At 34.4% G+C, this 20,537-nt stretch overlaps 1 protein-coding gene across 1 annotated transcript in view; it reads left to right on the top strand.

Annotated features, from left to right (window-relative positions):
- RYR3 (ryanodine receptor 3) overlaps nt 1–20,537 on the top strand; it is a 210,869-nt gene that overhangs the window by 145,854 nt on the left and 44,478 nt on the right. Inside the window, exons 61-70 of the mRNA XM_050897083.1 lie at nt 328–377; nt 1,075–1,135; nt 2,174–2,412; nt 3,340–3,421; nt 9,250–9,380; nt 10,737–11,057; nt 12,396–12,636; nt 14,193–14,280; nt 14,386–14,478; nt 19,211–19,225. Coding sequence (XP_050753040.1) covers nt 328–377; nt 1,075–1,135; nt 2,174–2,412; nt 3,340–3,421; nt 9,250–9,380; nt 10,737–11,057; nt 12,396–12,636; nt 14,193–14,280; nt 14,386–14,478; nt 19,211–19,225 — 1,321 coding nt within the window. The remainder of the gene's footprint in view (nt 1–327; nt 378–1,074; nt 1,136–2,173; nt 2,413–3,339; nt 3,422–9,249; nt 9,381–10,736; nt 11,058–12,395; nt 12,637–14,192; nt 14,281–14,385; nt 14,479–19,210; nt 19,226–20,537) is intronic.

Raw genomic sequence — 20,537 nt, 5'->3', positions numbered from 1 at the left:
ATTCAGAAATAATAGCCATAAAGAATGACTCAATCATGTAACATGCAATTGTTGGAAACCACTGTAATCAAAAGAAAGTTTCACATTTCAAGTCATCTCAGAAGTATTGAAGCTCAGAAAATGAGAGAATTCAGGAGCTTCGAAAAGTTATTCTGCTTAATGCAGTTATTTGACTGACTGTTATCAGCATGTATGATTCAAAATACACTTTCCAGGAACTATGTTGTGTTTTCTCTTTCATATTTCTACTACTCTTTACCTCATTCCAAATAAATTTTTCATCTTTGTCTTGTCTTGTCTTGCTCTTTCTGTTCTTTTCTACTTTAGCCTGTTCTGCAAACTAGCTGCTCTTGTTAGACATAGGATCTCACTTTTTGGTAAGTTGTTAAGAAAGATCTTGATAAAGTTAAAAATATAAAGAATGTATAACCATTGCTTCTTACCTGAAGCTTTTCACAAGCCATAGGCAAAATTCTATAAAATTATGCATAAACTTCCAGTACAATTAGTGAGTGCATTGAACGTGGCTCTGAAGCTAACAGTTAATAGAATATGTAAAGTGTTGGAGCAGGAAGAAATAGCAGCTTCTAGGATTTTCAGACTCCTTTAAAAAAATCTCATGCTTTTGCAGTTACTTTTAGCTTTTCAAAAGTCGTCTTACACTAATTGTTTTGATTTCTGTCATCCAAGTGTTGAATCCAATAGATGAAGTTCTCAATAGGCTAGGGGTACGTAGGGAAAAATAACATACCTTTTTCAAATGTATTGGTAAGAAAATTATAAAAGAAATGTAGGTACTACAAGATACAAAGTTCAGAATGTTGCAGGGTCAAGTGATGAAAATGAGCCATAAGTAGACACTAGTTATTCTTTTTAGTCCTTGTATGGAAATGGATTTAAGAAATTGAAAGTTAGTTCTAGAACCAGACCTAACTCTCCCTCCAGTGACCTAAGGTGGGAGACTTACATCATGTATTGTTTAACCTGTGCATCTCCAATAATGACGTTTTGGATCATTAGATTGTCCTTCATTTTCTGTACTATTGTGCTCTCATAGTATCTCTTTCTAACCAGGTAGTGATTCTGCTACAATGGTGAACTGCCTGCACATCTTAGCTCAGTCTCTTGACACACGGTAAGTTTGCAACATTTGTACCAACTACAAACTACGTAGGTGTCCCAGAGCTTTTCAGGAGCCATTGGATTGTTTCTGTATTTTTTATTCCTTATTTGTAATTAATGATATTAGCAGTATCAGTAATTCGAATATTGACCTCCATATTAGTAGATTTAATCTAAAGAGTTTCATCTACATTTTTCTGTTCAATGCCTGTCATTAAAACATTGAAAACTTTTGTTACCCTTTACAAGGGCATTTGAAGACTTTATTGGGAGATATAAATGACACTAACTTTGGAACTGCAAGTATTGATACCTGTAGATATTGAGATAGTTTACTGCATATTGGAAAATTTGGCATTAGAAGTATGCAGAACGTGTTAATATATAGACATAGTTACATTTGCTAACTTTTACTGTTTACCATTGAAATGCTTATGTAGATTAAAACACAGGCCAGGATACGTTTCTAATTTGAGCTGTTTTCTGGCCTGGTTATGTTATACAGCAGCCTGACAATGAACTCATTGTGAATAACAACACTGGAAAGTTTCATTAAGGGGTTGGTGAAGAGTGCAAAAAACTTAAGAAATGGGACTGTGATGCTGGTATTGCAGTTGCATTTTCTAGATTTAGGGTGCTTTGAAGATAGGTAAGCATGTATTCTAACTTGCATACCTAGTTACTGTAGCTCCCATAAAAATTTAGGGGTTAAGAGTTATTTTTCTTGAGCGTATTGTATGGAGGAGCTTTCTCACCACCTATGATGTTTGCTGAGAAGGCATTATCTTATTTGAAAGCAGCTCACAAAAACTGGAAAGACAAGGCTGAAGAAGCAAGTTCTTTGTTGTTATTATTTTGTATGAAATACTCCAAGCTAATTGTTGCTTATACTGCTATGTAGATGTAACTGTCCTTTTCAGTTCATAATGTGAAGTTCACTGATACATATGTGTACCTACAAAGATTGATAGAATGCAACTAACATGTACATATATATCTATACAACTACTAAAGATCAATGCAAAGTTAATATTTTTCCCTTATTTTTCAGAACTGTTATGAAATCAGGATCTGAGCTTGTTAAAGCTGGATTGCGTGCCTTTTTTGAAAATGCAGCTGAAGACCTGGAAAAAACTTCAGAAAATCTTAAACTTGGAAAATTTACCCATTCACGAACACAAATCAAGGGTGTTTCACAGAATATCAATTATACTACAGTAGCTTTGTTACCGATCTTGACATCAATTTTTGAACATATTTCACAATATCAGTTTGGAATTGATTTACTTTGTAAGTCTTCCATTTTATTTTTGAAGTTTATTGTGTTATAATAATACAATGCTTTTGTAGTAATGTTTGCATGAATTCAAAGTTACTGTTTTCAGTAACACGCACATTTCCAGCATTAAATCTGAAATTAGCTGCAATTATTTCTATTGCATTTTTAAAAATAATACTCAGTAAGTTTCCAGTTAATTATGTACAATATTTCTCCAAACATTGAGAGAGAGAAATTAAAATTTCCTCTTAAGTGGTCTCTTACCAACTGTGTGGATGAGACTAGTTTCCTATAGAAAATTAAATTATGCTTATTTTTGTTACATGTTTTTACTTCATTAGATTAAAGGAGACAACTCATTATTAATTCCTTGTGGGGTTTTTCTTACACTTGAAAACCACTTTAGTTCTTTTAATTTAAATTTTCTGTATTTTTAGCATCATTTAGTTTAAAATTACTGAAATGCCTCCTTGAGATTCAGCAATATGCTGTTCCAAAATTTTGTATATATTTGGGTGATCACAGTTCCAAAGCAGAAGATAATTAAAAGATTAATAGCCATGAAAAGACTTTCTTTAAAAAGGTGGGGAGCCTTTAGATCATGTTCCTAGAGGTTAGACACACAGACTGATGTGGTTTAGCTTAAAATTGTACTCTGCCAGTGTGATAACCTGCAATATCTTATTAGCAAGTATCTGCTGTCCTCTTGGAATTCTGATGTTCTGTTAGGTTTTGGAATGAATGTAGATGACAGACCAGGTATCAGAGAAATTGAAGATAAATAACGTGTGGAGTCTTGACAGCCTAGAATGTTCAGTGATACATATGCTAAAAGTTTTAGACACCATTTATCAGATTGCGTAAAACAGATGTTTAATACTTGGAAAGTAGTCTTTAGTTGAATAAATACTGATAATCTACTTCTTATTTTCCTCTAGTGGGTGATGTACAAGTTTCATGTTACAGAATTCTTTGTAGCCTCTATTCCCTTGGGACTGGGAAGAACATCTATGTTGAAAGGTATTGAGTGAAAAACTCAGCATGTAAAATTTTCTCTTCTTTAGGAGTGTGTTGTTTAGGTAATAAAGCAGTTTGAATGAAAGGTGAATCTGAAACAGTGTGAGCATGTTTAAAATACACTTTAGCTGGAATGTAGTTGCCTGTATCTTAGAGTTCAATTCCACGCACACAAAAAAACCCCAACCCAAAACTAAATAAAAGCAAACAAGTCATCCTGCCTATGGCAGTGTATCTGCAGGGAGTTTATTTTTCCCATAGGGAAAGCTGAATTTTTCCATGGGTTGCCATTAAGGTTCCCAAAGTTTGGCTACTGCATGTTGCTCTGGTAAGTAGGCTGAGTACTGAGTAGGCTGCATCTGTCTCACACATAAGTCTATACAGAGTTCTCAAAATAGTTGTCCTGAGCATAAAATCCTGAGCATATGTAGAGCATTCTGACAGCCTTTAACTCTACAGAGGAAACCACTTTACTGGTTACTTGCATTTTAAAAAGAGTAGGGTCTACAATTCCTTTAAGTATCTAGTTGCTATGATATGTTCCAAGCCCTGGATTTTAGATCCTCTTCCATTAAAAGAGGCTGAAATCCATATCTACTACTTCAGAAAAGAGAACCCTAATTGTTGGTCTGTCTATCACAAGACAGGAGCCGAGGTAATCATAATCCTTCCTTATGCTTCCGAAGGCTTTAGGTTAGGCACTTTTCATGATCTTTCTTATAATGAAAAGTTTAAGATCCACAGGGCCTGAGAGCGAGACTACACTGGAGGAAATACAATTTCTGTAGTCTGGTTAGGAGAGGCTTTGCCTAGTATGAGGAATGCTGGTCTCCACTTCCTTCCTTCCAGAGTTTACTCAGTAGTTCTTTCATGCAAAATACAAGAGCAGTCTGGTGGACAGACTGTCTCTTTCCTCCCACTCTACATGCATGTACATGTGTGCACAAGCTCATTCTTGTGTATGTCCACATTCAGTCATTTATATATCCATCACTAAATCACAAAGCTATACTCTTTCTTTCTTCTCTTTCTGGGCTTGAAAATATTAAATACGCTTTGACACAGGTCTGATAGGCAAAATAGGAAGTGCTTACCCCTACTCTAACTAGCAGTCAGAATCTTCTCACAGAAAATAAAAGATGATTGTGTTTAAGTTGTCTTTCAATGAGAAGAGCTCACAGCACAGGCCTCCACTTGATTGGCAAGAGCTATAAGCACTGGACAGTTACATTAAATGCTGATGTTAGCAGCATCACCTTTCCCTACTGCAGTTGTCTTCTTAGAAGGGAAGAGTGATCAGATCAGATCAGATATATCTGAGGAAATGAATTAGTCTCCTAAGGCTGTGTGAGAGGTTTCCAACTGTGGATTTAATTTAGTTTGGTTTTCACTAGACTCACTCAGGCTCTTAAATTAAGGCTGTAGGCAGACATCAGTGTCTAGGTGGGAGGTAGGATTTCAAACACACTACTCAATATTGCAGCAAATCTTAGAAGTGAATGATTGAGCTGACTTGAACAGTTATTCAAGTTAAACAATGCTCAGATTTAGGATCAAAGTGCAGTTTTTCTCCTAGTGAGTTTTGGCAGGGACATTAAGAAGTTTTACCTTCCATTGCGGATGAGTCCTAGTTCACTTTTCATAGGTGAATATCACTTTTCATGGCTGAAATAGTTCAGCTGATTCTACAAGACTCCTGGCTGCTGGGCCTCAGGACTAATACTAAGTTGGATTTCTGTTGCTGCCTTGTTATGACAAACTTCCATTGTCAAGTGTTTTATCCTTTGTACAAAGAGTGTTTACCTTGTGTAGGATGTTGGAGATGTTTCTGATTTCTCTGTGGACCTTTCTTCTCTAAATGTCTCTGTGGTTCATAAATGTTGAGGACTGGATGCAAAATGCAGTAGTCCTTAACTACTTTGAGCCCTAATGCTCTACTGGCAAGTGTAGTATTATTGCTATAGACATTCTGACTATGAATTCTATATCCAGGTACCCATTTCTTTTCATTCACTGCATCAGAAATTCAGGTCCTAAATTTGGGGTTGAAAACTCCCTTTTCATACCCAGTACCCAAAAATTGCATGTCCCTTTATGGTGTCTTGGTCTTTTCCCGGTTAGTTTATAGAAACACATTTCCAAAGGATTTTTAGTACACATGATGAAATATCTGTATCAATAATAAGAAATACAAACTTCTGCATAAGTTAAGAAATTATAGCACTTTTTTTTTGTGTATGAAATTAAATATGACAAAATTAACTGCTGTATTCAGTCATACATACATATCCAGTTTGTTCGGTTTAAGACATCGATCTGACCTATTTGAGGCTTCTCAAAATGAAGACTGCCAAAGATGCAAGGAAGTCTGTTATAACAATGGTATTATAGGAAATGCTTCTTCATGACTACCATCAGTTGACGGTCTTTTATCTTGCTTTGGTTTTTCAAAGTCTAGTTTGATTTGATTACATTTCAAGTGTTTTCCACTTCCTCCAATACTTGCACATCAGCCTCTGACAGTTCTTCCTCATTCTTTGGAGCGAATGCTTCCAGTTAGTCATCTTCCTAACATATTTTGTCTAAAGGGTTAATTTGGCTTTTCTTTAAGTACCTTTTACTCCATTAATTCTATTGAACCACTCAGTTCCCTAGAGTGATTTATTTTACATTATTTGCTTTTTATGCCAGTGATTATCTGCTCTGAAATTCTTTTTATCTTTTCTAATTTCCGTCCTGCAAAATTATATCCTGCTTTCCCTTGGTTTCTCATATTTAGGACTTCCATATGACAGAATATATCTGTGTACTTAGAGTAGTTTTCTTAGCCTTGTTGTATAATTGTTCACCTTCTCTTCTTTCAGCTTCTTGATATCCTTTCATATAGAAAGATGAGTATGCATTATGACATTGTCATGCATGTGATTAAATAGTCTCAGTGCATTTGATGTTAGTCCTTTCAAATTACTTTTTAATATGTGTTTGTGTACATATATATACACACACCAAGTTTTTCCTTCTTGATCCAACAGAAGGCAAAGATGTAATAAAGTTTCCTTTTTAGGAAAATTTATGAAATTTCCTGGATATATATAATATTGCATCTTTCATTACAATTTAAATTGGAAGAGAACATTGCTGTGCTCTAAAATATAGTAGGAATTCTAACATTATCAAAAATTTGTTTTTTAATGAAATGTTCTGTGGTTGCTATCTGTGATACTAATGCATCATGTATTCTGTTGCAAAATGTACACTATATGGATTATCAGAATGTAAGGAAAATGATGTAGATATATAGGTGGAGCACATAGTTTCTTTTTAATTTTGTGGTAATTGATTTCTGCATTTTCCATTTCTTTGATGGCAGTAGAACAACACTAAACTGTAGTAATTCTGTACAGAGAACGAATAAGCGTTCACCCTTGAAATAGAGTAATATTATGTGAATCATGTTACATGAAATACCCAAGTGAACACAAATCCTTTTTTATAATGTTTTTCAATTCTGTAAGGCCATTGCTTTTGCCAATTTCTTTTGTTTCTCCTGCAACAAAAGAAGTTGGAGGGTATATAGTTGCATATCTCTTTACATTCCAGCATGGTTGTGAAATAAAAATTGACATAGGCAGTTGAAGATGAGGTAGTGGATGGGTCACGATATTTGACTTTAGGTCATACAGTGAGGAAGGCTTTGTTGACACAAAGGAATCTTAAAAAGATTGTTGTTATTCCTGGAAGTTGAACAATCACAGAATCATAGAATAGTTTGGGTTGGAAGGGACCTTTAAAGGTCATCTAGTCCAACCCCCCTGCAACGAGCAGGGACATCTTCAACTAGATCAGGTTGCTCAGAGCTCCATCCAACCTGACCTTAAAGGTTTCCAGGGATGGGGCGTCTACCAGCTCTCTGGGCAACCTGTTCCAGTGTTTTACCACCCTCATCGTAAAAAATGTCTTCCTTATATCTAGTCTAAATCTGCCCTCTTTTAGTTTAAAACATTACCCCTTGTCCTATCACAACAGGCCCTGCTAAAAAGTTTGTACCTATCTTTCTTATAAGCCCCCTTTAAGTACTGAAAGGCTGCAATAAGGTCTCCCCGGAGCCTTCTCTTCTCCAGGCTGAAGAACCCCGACTCTCTTAGCCTTTCTTTGTAGGAGAGGTGTTCCATCCCTCTGATCATTTTTGTGGCCCTCCTCTGGACCCACTCCGACATGTCCATGTCTATTCCAAAAAAACCGTGGAGCTTTAAAGGATGAACGGTGTGTGCTATCTTTATCCAATTTGTATGTCAAGCCTAACAAAATCTGTAAGGCATCTTGTATAAACAGTGCTTCAGAACTTCAAAAGAGTACCTTAGCTTTAGTTTTAAGCCAACGTGAGTCTGTTCTTATGCTGAAAAGGACTGTCTCAGCATCTCTTGCACCTTCATCTGTACATTTCCACCCCCTTTTTTTTTTTTCTGGTAAATAGTGTTTATGCAGTCAGATGATGAGCATGTGTCGTGGTTTAACCCCAGCCGACAGCTAAGCACCACGCAGCCGCTTGCTCACTGCCCCCCCACCCCTGGGATGGGGGAGAGAATCAGGAAAAAAAACTCGTGAGTTGAGATAAAGACAGTTTAATAGGACAGAAAGGAATGAAAAACAATGATAATGATAATAATAATAATATGACAATAGCAATACTAAAAGAATTAAACTATACAAAGTAAGTGGTGCACAATGCAATTGCTCACCACTCGTTGACCGATGCCCAGTTAGTTCCCGAGCCGCGATCCCCCCTCCCAGTTAACTCCCCCCAGTTTATATACTGGGCATGATGTCATATGGTATGGAATAGCTCTTTGGCCAGTTTGGGTCAGCTGTCCTGATGGTGTCCCCTCCCAGCTTCTTGTGCCCCTCCAGCCTTCTTGCTGGCTGGGCACGAGAAGCTGAAAAATCCTTGACTTAGTATAAACACTACTTAGCAACAACTAAAAACATCGGTGTGTTATCAACATTCTTTTCCTACTAAATCCAAAACACAGCACTATACCAGCTACTAGGAAGAAAATTAACTCTGTCCTAGCCGAAACCAGGACAGCATGTTTTGTTGCTGTTGGTTTGGCTTAGTTAGTTTTGTTCTTATGGTGAGGTTTATTTTTAGCTGGACTGGTTCCTTAATCCAGCTTATCAAGATGCTATCTGAGTTTTAGTGCTAGCACAGAACAGACAAATAGGAACATGGGAAGGTTGTGTGGGGGAATGCAGAATTGCCCCTTGCAGAACACGCCACACAGAATGCCATAAAGTCATGAAATCAGTCTTCGATAAGTAGCAGTAGTGTTTCTCATCATTTGACTATGTAAATGGTATAATATGTGAAGCAAAAGAAATATATATACAGAAAAGAAGTGAAATCTTGAAAAAGGGTATGACTGCCAAAACAAATTCCTATTGATTATATGCATTTGCTCCTTGTTTAAGCAAACCGAAGGTATAATAAAAATATGCAGTTACTAATCTATTATTTGTGTATATTCTAGACATGTTTTCTATAGCTTGTAGTCGCACAGTTGCACTGTGGAGCAGTTTTCCTTTAATATACAATACTTGGTGGAGGTTGTTTTTTTTTAAAAACTGTGTTTCTCATACCACTGTAATTTCCAGTAATTTTGTTCATGTGAGAAATACAATTTTTCAAAATTGTCAAATAGTTCCTAATGTATTGAAAAGATAAACTAAATCAGCAATAGATGTTAATGCTGCTTTATAATGCATGCTAGACATTTGAAAGCCTAGTGAAAGACTTTTCCTCTCAGGTAACTTTTAGTGTGTCTCATATACAGGCAGCGTCCCGCACTTGGTGAGTGCTTAGCATCTCTTGCAGCAGCCATTCCAGTAGCATTCCTTGAACCTTCTCTCAACCATTACAATCCATTGTCTGTCTTCAACACAAAAAGTGCAAGAGAAAGAGCCAGTAAGTACTGTTCCTCATGAAAAAAAAAAAAGTGTTTGCTCTTCTCCAGCTAACAGTAATAGAAAGAAATTGTAATAATAAAAAAACCCCAAATGTATGCCTCAGTAGAGAACTCCTACTATTGCTCTTTCATTAGTTGTCATTTTAGCATTGCTCTGCTCTGTTGAGACTGTGTTAACATTGTTCCCTTTCTCCTAGCATATTTGGATATTTTTCTCAACATGATGTTTGAATTCTTTTCTGAAGCTGCATACTGTAATATTTGAAGCTTAGTCAAAGATCATATCTACATTAAAAAAAATTTTAGCAAATTGTACAGTTGTGTTCTTACTAGCAACATGCAAGAAGTGTAATATCTTATTTACGTGAACAGGAAAATTATCTATATTTTTTTGTTGTCTTACCAGTACTCCAATGCAGTTTGGTATAGGGAGCTCCTGACAGAATACGACTTTGATTCCATGAAACCTTAATCAAAGGAGCATGAGTCCTTCTACATAGGTTTTCTTCGCTTGCTTCTCTCCCGACTTAGGTGGACTCTCATATCTTAAAGTATTTCAGTCTTTTCCTCATTGATCCGTGTAACAGTCATTACCTGCCAAAATCATTATTCCTTTAAACAAACAAACAAACAAAAATGTAGGTAGATTGATTCAATATGCTTCATAAGTTTTTCCATATAAAAGCAGTTATGGAAAAGCTTGTGCTAGCCCTTCCTTCCTGTCAGCTCTGCTTCATAGAAGCAGCACTGGTGGAAGAAGAATTTTGCTAGAGTGACTGGCATTAGATTATGATGGGTCATTAATTGCTGAATAAGCACCCTTCAGTTTCTAATACAAGCATCTGACAACTGGAATTCTTCCCTGGCATTTTTGTTGGGAGATAGATGTGCAGAGTTCATGAACTAGGTACAGTTTAATTTTAATCTCGCCCATAATTTTGAGCTGTTTGTTTCCTTCTTCCTGAGGTGGATTTAATCTTTTGCAAATTGACATGAAAGTTGTGAATGATTATGGAAACAATGGCCAGAGTTTATCCAATATTGATATAAGCTCTCAGTTCTGCACTTCTATGTAGCTGGGCTGTTCATGAGATAATTGCAGGACACTTTACAGTAAAGCCATAGCTTTATGGCAGCTATTGTCTATATCAGTGCTATATACGTATCATCAGAAAGATGTAATTTATGAGATGAGTATACCCCAAAGTCTTACTGTAGTTATGTCTGCCCAAGATAGTGACAGAAAAAAACCTGAGTGACAATGTTATTTGTATTTAGGGTTTAAACATAGATGAACGTAGATGTTATCTTTTACTTTGTTAATTAATCTTTTGCTTTTCTACCCTTACTTGCAGTTTTAGGTATGCCTGATACAGTAGAAGAGATGTGTCCAGAGATCCCTCAGTTGGATGGACTAATAAAGGAAATTAATGATTTAGCAGAGTCTGGAGCAAGGTATACTGAAATGCCTCATGTAATTGAGGTTATCTTACCCATGCTATGCAACTATTTATCCTACTGGTGGGAAAGAGGGTCTGAGAGTGTTCCTCAAAGTGCTGGGCCTTGCTGTACAATGATAACATCTGAGCATCTGAGCATCATTCTTGGAAACATTCTGAAAATCATTAACAACAATCTGGGAATAGATGAAGCGTCTTGGATGAAAAGAATTGCAGGTACTGTAAATATTTTTAAAGAGTAATTGTACCTAATAATATTTAATTACTTTGCTACACTTTACCATATTACCCAGTGATATAATAATAATGAACTGTAATTAAAAACAGCACGAAAGAAAGATAAAGAGTAGGCAAGTAACAATAAGAGAAAGATTTTTTTTTTATAATTTTGTATTATTATTTTTAAGCAGAGAGCTTTCTATACAACATAACGGATTTTGAAAACCTTACCTTCTGTATGCACTGTATAAGAGCCTTAGCATTTAATTTGGAGTTGTGAATTCCATTGATTTTCAAGACACCTAAGAACTGAGTGTTGCAGTAGAGGGTATAAGTCCTGTGAATTCTATTCATGAAATATCAGGACAAAAGGGAAAGAAAGTGTATATGGTGAAATAATCCCAGGATTAACCCAAGTTCAGAATTAGTTGCTTTGTCTGACTAACTGTGCCAGCTATTAAATGAGCAGAAAGATTTCTCAAAATGTCCTGTAACATTTAGTAGCTAGCGAGCTAAAGAAATTTACTGTATCCAAATTTTTCATTCATCTTAAACAGTATAAGACTATAATATGCAATAAGATAGTTCAAGAAAATCTATATAAAGGTAATAATTTCCTGCTAAATTTTAATGCCCCATTGGTACTGGGTTTTCAGTATTATTTTAAGTACTGGAAGGTCTTTAATAATAATAAGAATTCCTGTAAAATTTAGTAAGAAGTTTGCTGCTTAATTGCAGAGACCACTGCTTGCAGTTTTGTAGTCACTGCTTATCTACATAAGGAGATCATGTATTAGTGTGGTTCTTGCAAGGATTTTTGTCTCAGGTGGTCTGCATTTTATTACTAATGCTTGTACAAAATAGATTTATGATCTTGAATTAGTCATTCATTCTCTGCATTTTAGCTTGCCCAAGGCAAAAGAGGTAAAGGAATTCTTCCAGAACACTGTCTTCTGACTATTTTCTGACATTGTATACAAAAAAACCACACACACAAAAAAACCCAACAGTATTTTTGTGATGACTTTGTGTCTCAATCCCTCCTTTGATTAGGTTCTAAGTTAGAGACATGTGACTTGCCAAAACCATGGTAGTTTAATTGACGTAAGACTGAAAAACTTATAATCTGAATTCCCAGTAACTAGCTTTTAATCTCTCAATACATACGGTTGTTACAAAGCTATATTAATAGTTTTATTAATAATTTTATGATGCTCCAGAAATATGTAAAGCACTATGACCTTTATGTTTTCTAGAACTGCAGAGTTCATATTAATAAGATGAAAAACATCATTTGTGCTTTAGTCATAGGATTATCTATATTTTTATGTATAGTTTATGCTCAACCCATCATCAGCAAAGCCAGGCCTGATCTGCTCAAAACTCACTTTATTCCAACACTGGAGAAATTGAAGAAGAAAGCTATAAAGATCGTGATGGAAGAGGAGCAACTGAGAGCAGATAGTAAAACTGACACCCAAGAAGCTGAGCTACTCATTCTCGATGAGTTTGCTGTTCTTTGTAGAGACCTTTATGCCTTCTATCCAATGTTGATACGTTATGTAGACAACAACAGGTAAAGAAAAACTAATAATTAAACTGACATTTGTTAGTTAATGTACTGGAGTCCGTGATCAGATAATCAGAAAGAACATGGTGCAATTAATGTTATGCTGAGAATCAGATCCTGAGTATTTTAAGATTCCTAACTTATAGAATGATGTACCTTGAATTCACACCTTTTTCTCACATGCATTTGGCTTATTTGGTTGTATTGTAACTTCACTATTATCATTGAGAACACATATCCTGACCAGACTTGTTATGTATGCTACCACAGCCCAATGACATTACAAATGAATATGTATTTCAAAAATTAAAAAATGGCTAAAACCCTTAACGGTTAATGAAGGGGTGAAAAACTATTTTGCCTCAATTGAATCATTCTTTTTGTAGATAATACCACAAAGATGTTAATCTTTTGTGTTGTTTTTTAAGACAGAAATAAAAAGTGTTTAGACAACGTTGTATTGCCTTTGGAATTGCCAGAAGTTTTTCTCCTCAACCATTTACTGAAGGATTAGTCTGTGCCTACACTTTCCCTTTCCTTTGTCCCAGAACATGACCCCAAGATGCTCTTCAGAAGAGTATCTGAAGTATCTATAGTATCTCAGTATCTACAGTATCTTAATCCTATCCTTAACAACATTGTTCTTCTGTACACAATCATTGTCCACTTATATTTTTTAGGTGTTAGTACATATTGGGCTAGTTAGGAGCATTTTCATTGCATGCATGATCTTTTATGCTGTGAACCAATTTACACTGAGAATTATTTGCTTTTTCTAGATGAACTAAAGGCTTTACTAAGTCAGACCTTGTTGGCAAGGAAACACTTCCAAATTTTTAAAAAACACAGATTTAACTAGGCTGTGGAGAAATCCAGCTAGAAAGACAGAGCTAATGAGCATAAGTTATAACGTAATAATTCCTTCCATGTCTGCTGTCAGATGCCCACTTTATGTATGGTCATATTAATGCATTTTCATTTAGAGACATTTAAGAGGGCTGCATCTGTTAGTTCATTTGCCCAAGTTTTCTGAGCATCGTTGTGCAGACAGACCCAGACTGAAGTTGTATTAGTTCCTGGATTACAAAAATAAACCAATTGAAGCAGTCAGTCCTTACAGCTCTACCCACTCATTCATTTCCCTGTACTCTTCCTCCTCTCCCCGTTATAGTGTTCTCTTTTGGATCAACACAAAGTTTTGATAACAAAGTTTTATTATGGGGAAAAAAAAATAGATAAGTACCCGGGGAAAGAGTTTTGCTCTTCAGCCGGGTCTGTTTTCTAGTCTGGTTCACAGAATAGGCACAAAAACATGTGTTGGCACCATGGGGAGGAGGAGCAGGCAGAAATAAGTAGCCAAGAATTAGGAGTTTTATTGGAGATGAGTTAAACTGCCATGAAAAATCGTCTCTCTAACCATGGTCATGGAAAATTGAAGTGATTCTCATTAAATTCCAAGATTAACTATACAAATGTAACCTGATCTACTAAATAGAGATTGTTATATTCAGTTGTCTTATTTTAAATGTATTATTTTAAATTTCTCTTGTTTTTGTAATTAGAGCCAATTGGCTAAAGAAACCAGATGCAGATTCTGATGAACTCTTTCGAATGGTAGCTGAAGTTTTTATCCTGTGGTGTAAATCACATGTAAGATAAGATGTATACTCTTTCTTCCATTTCATTCTATCTTTAAATATAAATGTTGTACACGTGGATGAATTAAACTTCTGGTGTTTTTTTTTTCATCTTTAGAATTTCAAAAGAGAAGAACAAAATTTTGTGATTCAGAATGAAATCAACAATTTGGCATTTTTAACAGGAGACACCAAGAGCAAGATGTCTAAAGTAAGTTAATAAAAATTTGTCATCAGTTAAATGTTCAGCATGTGTTTAGTATGTTGTAAGAAGGCTCTGAAAATCTACTCAGATTGCATCTGCTGTGCTGGTAGAAGAAACAAAAAATAGTTTTGCTTCTTGATGATAGACATGACAACTACTATGCAAAATATAGGCTACATACCTTAGAGTTACTTATGTCTGCTAAGGAGTCAAAGACACAAGATTAAAATAAAGGTCTTGATTTGTAAAAGTTACACATGTAAGAGAATATGGGTTGTAATATATAATATGGATTGTTGATCTTTCAGGAAAAAAAAAAAGATGATTTTATAAAAGCAAGTGAAGAAACATTGGTTGCCTGATCTTTTTCTTGTGAACGTCAATCAGTATTGTTCTGTCAGCTTTGATGGAGGAATGCTGTCTTTGCATATACCTCTTTATTCATACATATAGTGTGCCACATGTGCACTGTTTTTCTTGTTTCTTATTAATGACCACATTCATTTCTTTTTTGCTCATTTTCAATATGACAAGATGCCGACATGATGGCTGGAAAGTACATTTGTTACCTGTATAATAGAGAAAATGCATGTTGTCAAGGTAAAAAATGCCGCTTTGACATTAGCTGAGCAAGATTGCCTTACTCAACTAAAGCCAGTTGTAATCTAATTCCAAATTAGTGTTGGTAAATGTAGCAAAGAACCCTTTGTTTTATTAATATTTGTAATGTGTTTGGAGTAATCCTATTTTGAAAGAGTTCCAGAGAAGTGGTGGGGTTTATTGTTTTGTATTTCACTGTATTTTGATTGTCTGTAACCTAGCTACTGTTAAGTCCAACTTTAGACAATAGACAGTCAGATAAAATGTGCTGTTACGTTTCTTAATTCTCTTAAAAAATGTTTGCTTCTTTTCTGTTATATTTTTTTAAGTTCTCAAACTTGGTTAAGCCAAACCCTGATATCGGAAAGTTTACAAGCAAAAATAACAGATTTTCTGCTCGTCATTAGTTCATGACTGGCATTGAACAGCAATTCAGACTATAGAGAGAATTCCATATTTGGAGAAGAGGAAATTTTTAATGTGTTTCCTTGTTTTCAAGATGCAGCTCCTTGAAACTGTGTGATAGAATTGAAATGTTTGTATTATCCTCATTAGCGAGATGAGTAGTGGGTATTTGACAGTCCAGGCTATTTGATAACCAGTTGCACCGTAACAGTTTAACACATAGCTCTGTACTTTTATCATATGGCAATCACTACACATACATTTAATAAGTATACTTCAACATTTATACGTTAGAATTGGCCTGAGGAGCCAAGAATTAGGTGTGCTTTTTTTAAAAAAATGATAGATTAGAATCAGGTGATACATATTTAATCTAAATTGTGTCTCACTGCAGTGTATGATGTAAACTGTTAGTGTCATATTTTAGTCAGTCTGGCATGGCAGGAATGACAAAACAAATCTTTACAAAATAAAGAGTAGGTATCCCTCATACTGCTCCGATTTCGATAAAGTCACAGGAATTTAACATCAAGAATCTAGATGACCCAAATTTGAAAGAGTGTGGTTTTGAGATTACATTTTCAAATGCCTGTTGTGTATATTTAAATATACAGATATATTATTATAAACACTTGTATAAACATATTTATACATAACAGGGATGTAGATGCATATGTAAGTGCACTTTTCTTCATATGTGTATACAGTACAGGGAGATTATAATTTTTTTATATGCATATAATTTTTTGTAAGCATATTAATATCAAATCAGTGTTCAAGGATGCTGTGCATGGTTATTGCTAATATAGGAAGAAATAAAAGATTGTATTGTTCATGACTGAATATTTTATTAATACAGTACCATATCTGCAGGAGTGATTGCAGAACAGCTGATCGTTCAGATAGGCATTTGTTTCATGATGACTTAAATACCATGATACAATACATGACGCATCTTTTATAAGTGTTGTACTGGTTTTCTATATATGGTTTCTAAGCAGGAAATTGATAACATTTCATAATATATAATGTAAGTGCTCTAAAAGCAGTGCATTCATTAAAGCATACATTTAGATGTGAATAATTTTTTTTTAAGACTGCATAGTTTAGAATAAACGAGAAATTCTCTAAGTAACTGAGTTTCAGGGTTTCTTACAAGGTTTGATACTTATTTATATCCTCAGAGAATAATCAGAAGAGGACATTACATTAGGGAACATTATTTTCATAATTTATTACATTAATATTAACATTCAGCTCAAGAAGTAGTATGCTAACAGAATAATTAGCACTTTCCTCTTTATCACCAGTTTCTCTTTATTCACATTATTTTTAGTGGAAGCAATCATATCCAGTATTTATCAAGTATGAGAATGTATAGATAACTGTGACTATGAACATTGGCTATTAACAGTTGTCCCAGGACAGAACAGTTTTGGGTTTCTTAAAGGAGTCAGGCCCCATGCTGATCTTGGGCTGCTTTAGACAACTGTCTGTCTTACAACAGAGACTTTGTATTTTTCCTAAGATACAATATACTGTGATAGTACTAGTGTGTAAGGTGTGATATAACATGTATGGAAGGTTCTATATCTTTACATGCCATATGCAGAAAAAAAATATGCAGAGGATGAAGGATTAGGATTACATTATCGGTAGCTAATAGCAGTGGTAACAAATGATTCATCATTATAATCAATAAATTGATTAAGTACCCATATATTTTGATTATACAATATTAACTTTGTTAATATTTTCTCAAATAAATGTATTAACAGCTGAGCAAGTTTTTTAATTTTTCTTTTCTAAAAAAATGGCAGCAGATTGCTCGGAGGGGAATGGTAAGTTAGAGAACTTTCAGTCTGAGAGAGACTGGTAACTTAGATTGCATTGAAATAACAGATTTGTGATAGAAGTGTTGAAATGGAGAATTTAAACACATTCAACTCCACTAATCTGTTATTTTTGAACCCTTCGTAGGTTTGTTGATAAAATAGCATTTTGATTAAGATGCAATGACGTCCTATTGTGTTTTACAGTTAATTGGTATAAAAGACTAAACGTATACATTCACATGTACATAATAAATGTGTAATACATATGTGGGCAATTTTTCTGTGCAAGTTTTGGAATCTAAATGGATCTGTGGCTGGATATATAACCTCAGTTGCTAAACACTTGCATATCCTACTGAAGTTTTATTTGACTGGCCTTCATTATTAATTTTTTTTGTATCTATTTTTAAAAAGCATTTGGATAGACCTATTATAGAAGTATTGAAGCAGTCATAAAATCCAAGTTTGTATTACGAAACAACATTGTGGTTTGTGCCCATTTGTAATATGTAATACATATTATTTGCAAATTTACGATAATTAGAGGATTTCATGTTAGTATTTTCTGCAAGAATTTTAGATCTCTTCTTTGAGACTATTTCAATTGCATAGAATACGTTTCCTTTAGATATACTACAGTAAATCATGAGTGGATTACTTTTATGGTCATCTCTAATAAATGAAATATAATTAACATCTTGTCTTTTACTTATCTTCAGTGTATATATCTGCTGAGCCATGTCTGTGCAGCATCTACATATTTCACGCAATTGAAATTTTCAGTTAAAATTTGCTATTTGTCTGAGTAAGGTATTGAAGATTCTAAGATGCTTAACACTTAATTTGATGATTAGTCTTTCAGTCTTTCTTGACTTGTAGCTGGTTTTCTTCACTATGTGATATAAATACAGTAGGATATGAAAAGAGATTTTAATAATAGCTTGGCTTCAACATTTTGAGGCTAATTCAAATATCACAAGAAAACAAAGTTACTATTAGAGCTATCACAGAAGGGGGAGTCTGTTTGTGTTTATGTTTTTTTCTGTTTGTTTTTAACCAACAGTTTTCTATAGTATTTTCCCATGCCTGGTCAAGGATTCTTTTGAGTAACAGTTGACTTTTTTTGCCATTTTACCATAACTACATGATTTTGTTGTTATCTTCTTAAGATTGCCTGACACAATTATAATATATTGACGACTATGGAATACATGTTTATTTAAGTGAATTTATGGTATTAACATAATAAACAGGAAAAAAACCTGTGTATGTATGAGAGTTACAGTTGAGTTTGTAATAGTGTTCTCAAAAGGGGTACTGCTGAGAGATATGAGCTTAAGTCACATCTCTCAGGCTGTCTTCAAAACAGTAATGAGCTATGCAATGGGAAAATACATCTATAAATGAAATACTGCATCTTCACAGTGATAGTTTGATTTCCATTTCTAAACATAATTTTTTCTCAATCATATTTTGGTGGGGAAAAGAGGTAGAAAGAGTTATTTTGGTGAAAATGTGAATATTTTTAATTATTGGACTATCCAGAGTTCCAGATGCCTTCCTCCTTTTAACAATACTGGGAAAAGATGCAGTAATGAGTATATTGATGTACTTACTTACTAGATGTACTTCCTTATGTGCTGAAGCAACAAATGGTAGTGCTGAATAGCGACAGATAAATTCAGAAGTTCAATCATTTAATAAGGATTAAGCTGAATAAAAATTATTTCACTAAGATCTCATTTGATTATACACTTACAGTCTATTGTTTTAGCTACAATCTTATAATATTTTTATTGTCCTGATAAAGCTGAGTAAGTTTATTACTAACTTGTAAAATTATCATCTTTTCATCTCTTTTACTTATGTTTTTTTCCCTTTATTTTTCTTTCATACAGGCCATGCAAGTAAAGGTACAGGTCGAAGTGCATGATGTGTCTTTGTTTTAGATTTAGAGATGATCAGGCTCCAAGCATTCTTTCCATTGATCATAGCAGTGGCGTCACAAAACGAAGGCCTGGGTTCCACCTACTATAAATTTTCTCCAAGTTAAAGTGGCAGTATTTGACCAGAGCAGCTGAAATTCCCTTTGGCACTCCCACATGTTGCTTAATGTGAAAATGTAGTAAAGTCACTTTTTGTAATTATTTTAGATGTACATTCTGCCTCTGCTCTCTTTCTGCATTCTGATTTTTTTGCTAATACATTGAAGCAGACACTGTAAAAGCAATGCCTAAGTAGAGTTATCAGAAACATGTATTTGACTTATGATATTCAAGAAAAATATATGGGAGAAATGTGCTATAACCTATACCCTGTCCGTAGATGAATAGAAGATTGTATTAGAACCAATAAGTTTAAATAAGATCTAGAGTTCAAATCCTACCTTTTTCCAAAATTAAAATGATCTTTACTAAAGATGTGAGGTGTGACAAAGCTTTTGAACAATCCTTGTTTCTTTTACGTATGTAATGTATTCAAAGCTTTCTTTGTCTCCAGTGAACCATAGTTCACCTTCCTTTGCATCATTCATATTATCTTTTTTTAATATGAATTTCTAATAGCGATGAGTACTTTTCAACCTATGGTGTGTTATTCATTGGGGAAGCAGAATGAACAGCCAAACGCAGCATAAAACCCTTTCATCTTTCCCTTCACCCTGTGTGCTGAGAAGCACACATGATGCTGTGAAGAGTTTTTAATCGATTAAATTGGAGGCATAAGTTAAAAAGTGAGCAGTTGTGTTAAACTAATAGAGCTGATTTCACGCTTTGCTATTGTCAAACTTCCCCAGGTACGTAGAGTAGGATTTAATGAATGCTTTCATGATACTCTGGGAGAATTGAAGGTTTAAGGAGGGTTGGAAATACAAAAAGTATTAATTCCATCATCTTAACCAGTTTTAGCTGATTTTTTTTTAGTATAAATAAATTCTTTCTTATTTTTGATTGTATATTTAATTATTATGAATCTATTGGAGAATCTGTAATTCTTTTTCTGTATATGTTTGTGAAGAAATGTCCATTTGTGTGTTTAAATCCTCAGACAAGTAAGATCATTATGTGCTGTTAGGCAATCAGATTATGTCATTCTTCTTGTTGAGGTTCTTTTAGCACAGTTAATTATTTCGGCAAAATATATCCAATTTAATGCTCTCTACACATGAAATGAAGATATTGTGTTTACTCATATACGTGCATATTAGAACTGAAAAAGACATACTTT

This window comes from Gymnogyps californianus, chromosome 5, assembly GCF_018139145.2.
Source record: "Gymnogyps californianus isolate 813 chromosome 5, ASM1813914v2, whole genome shotgun sequence".
NCBI classification, from domain to species: Eukaryota; Metazoa; Chordata; class Aves; order Accipitriformes; family Cathartidae; genus Gymnogyps; species Gymnogyps californianus.
The sequence above is the reverse complement of the archived record's forward strand: the minus strand, read 5'-3'. Positions and strand labels throughout refer to the sequence as shown.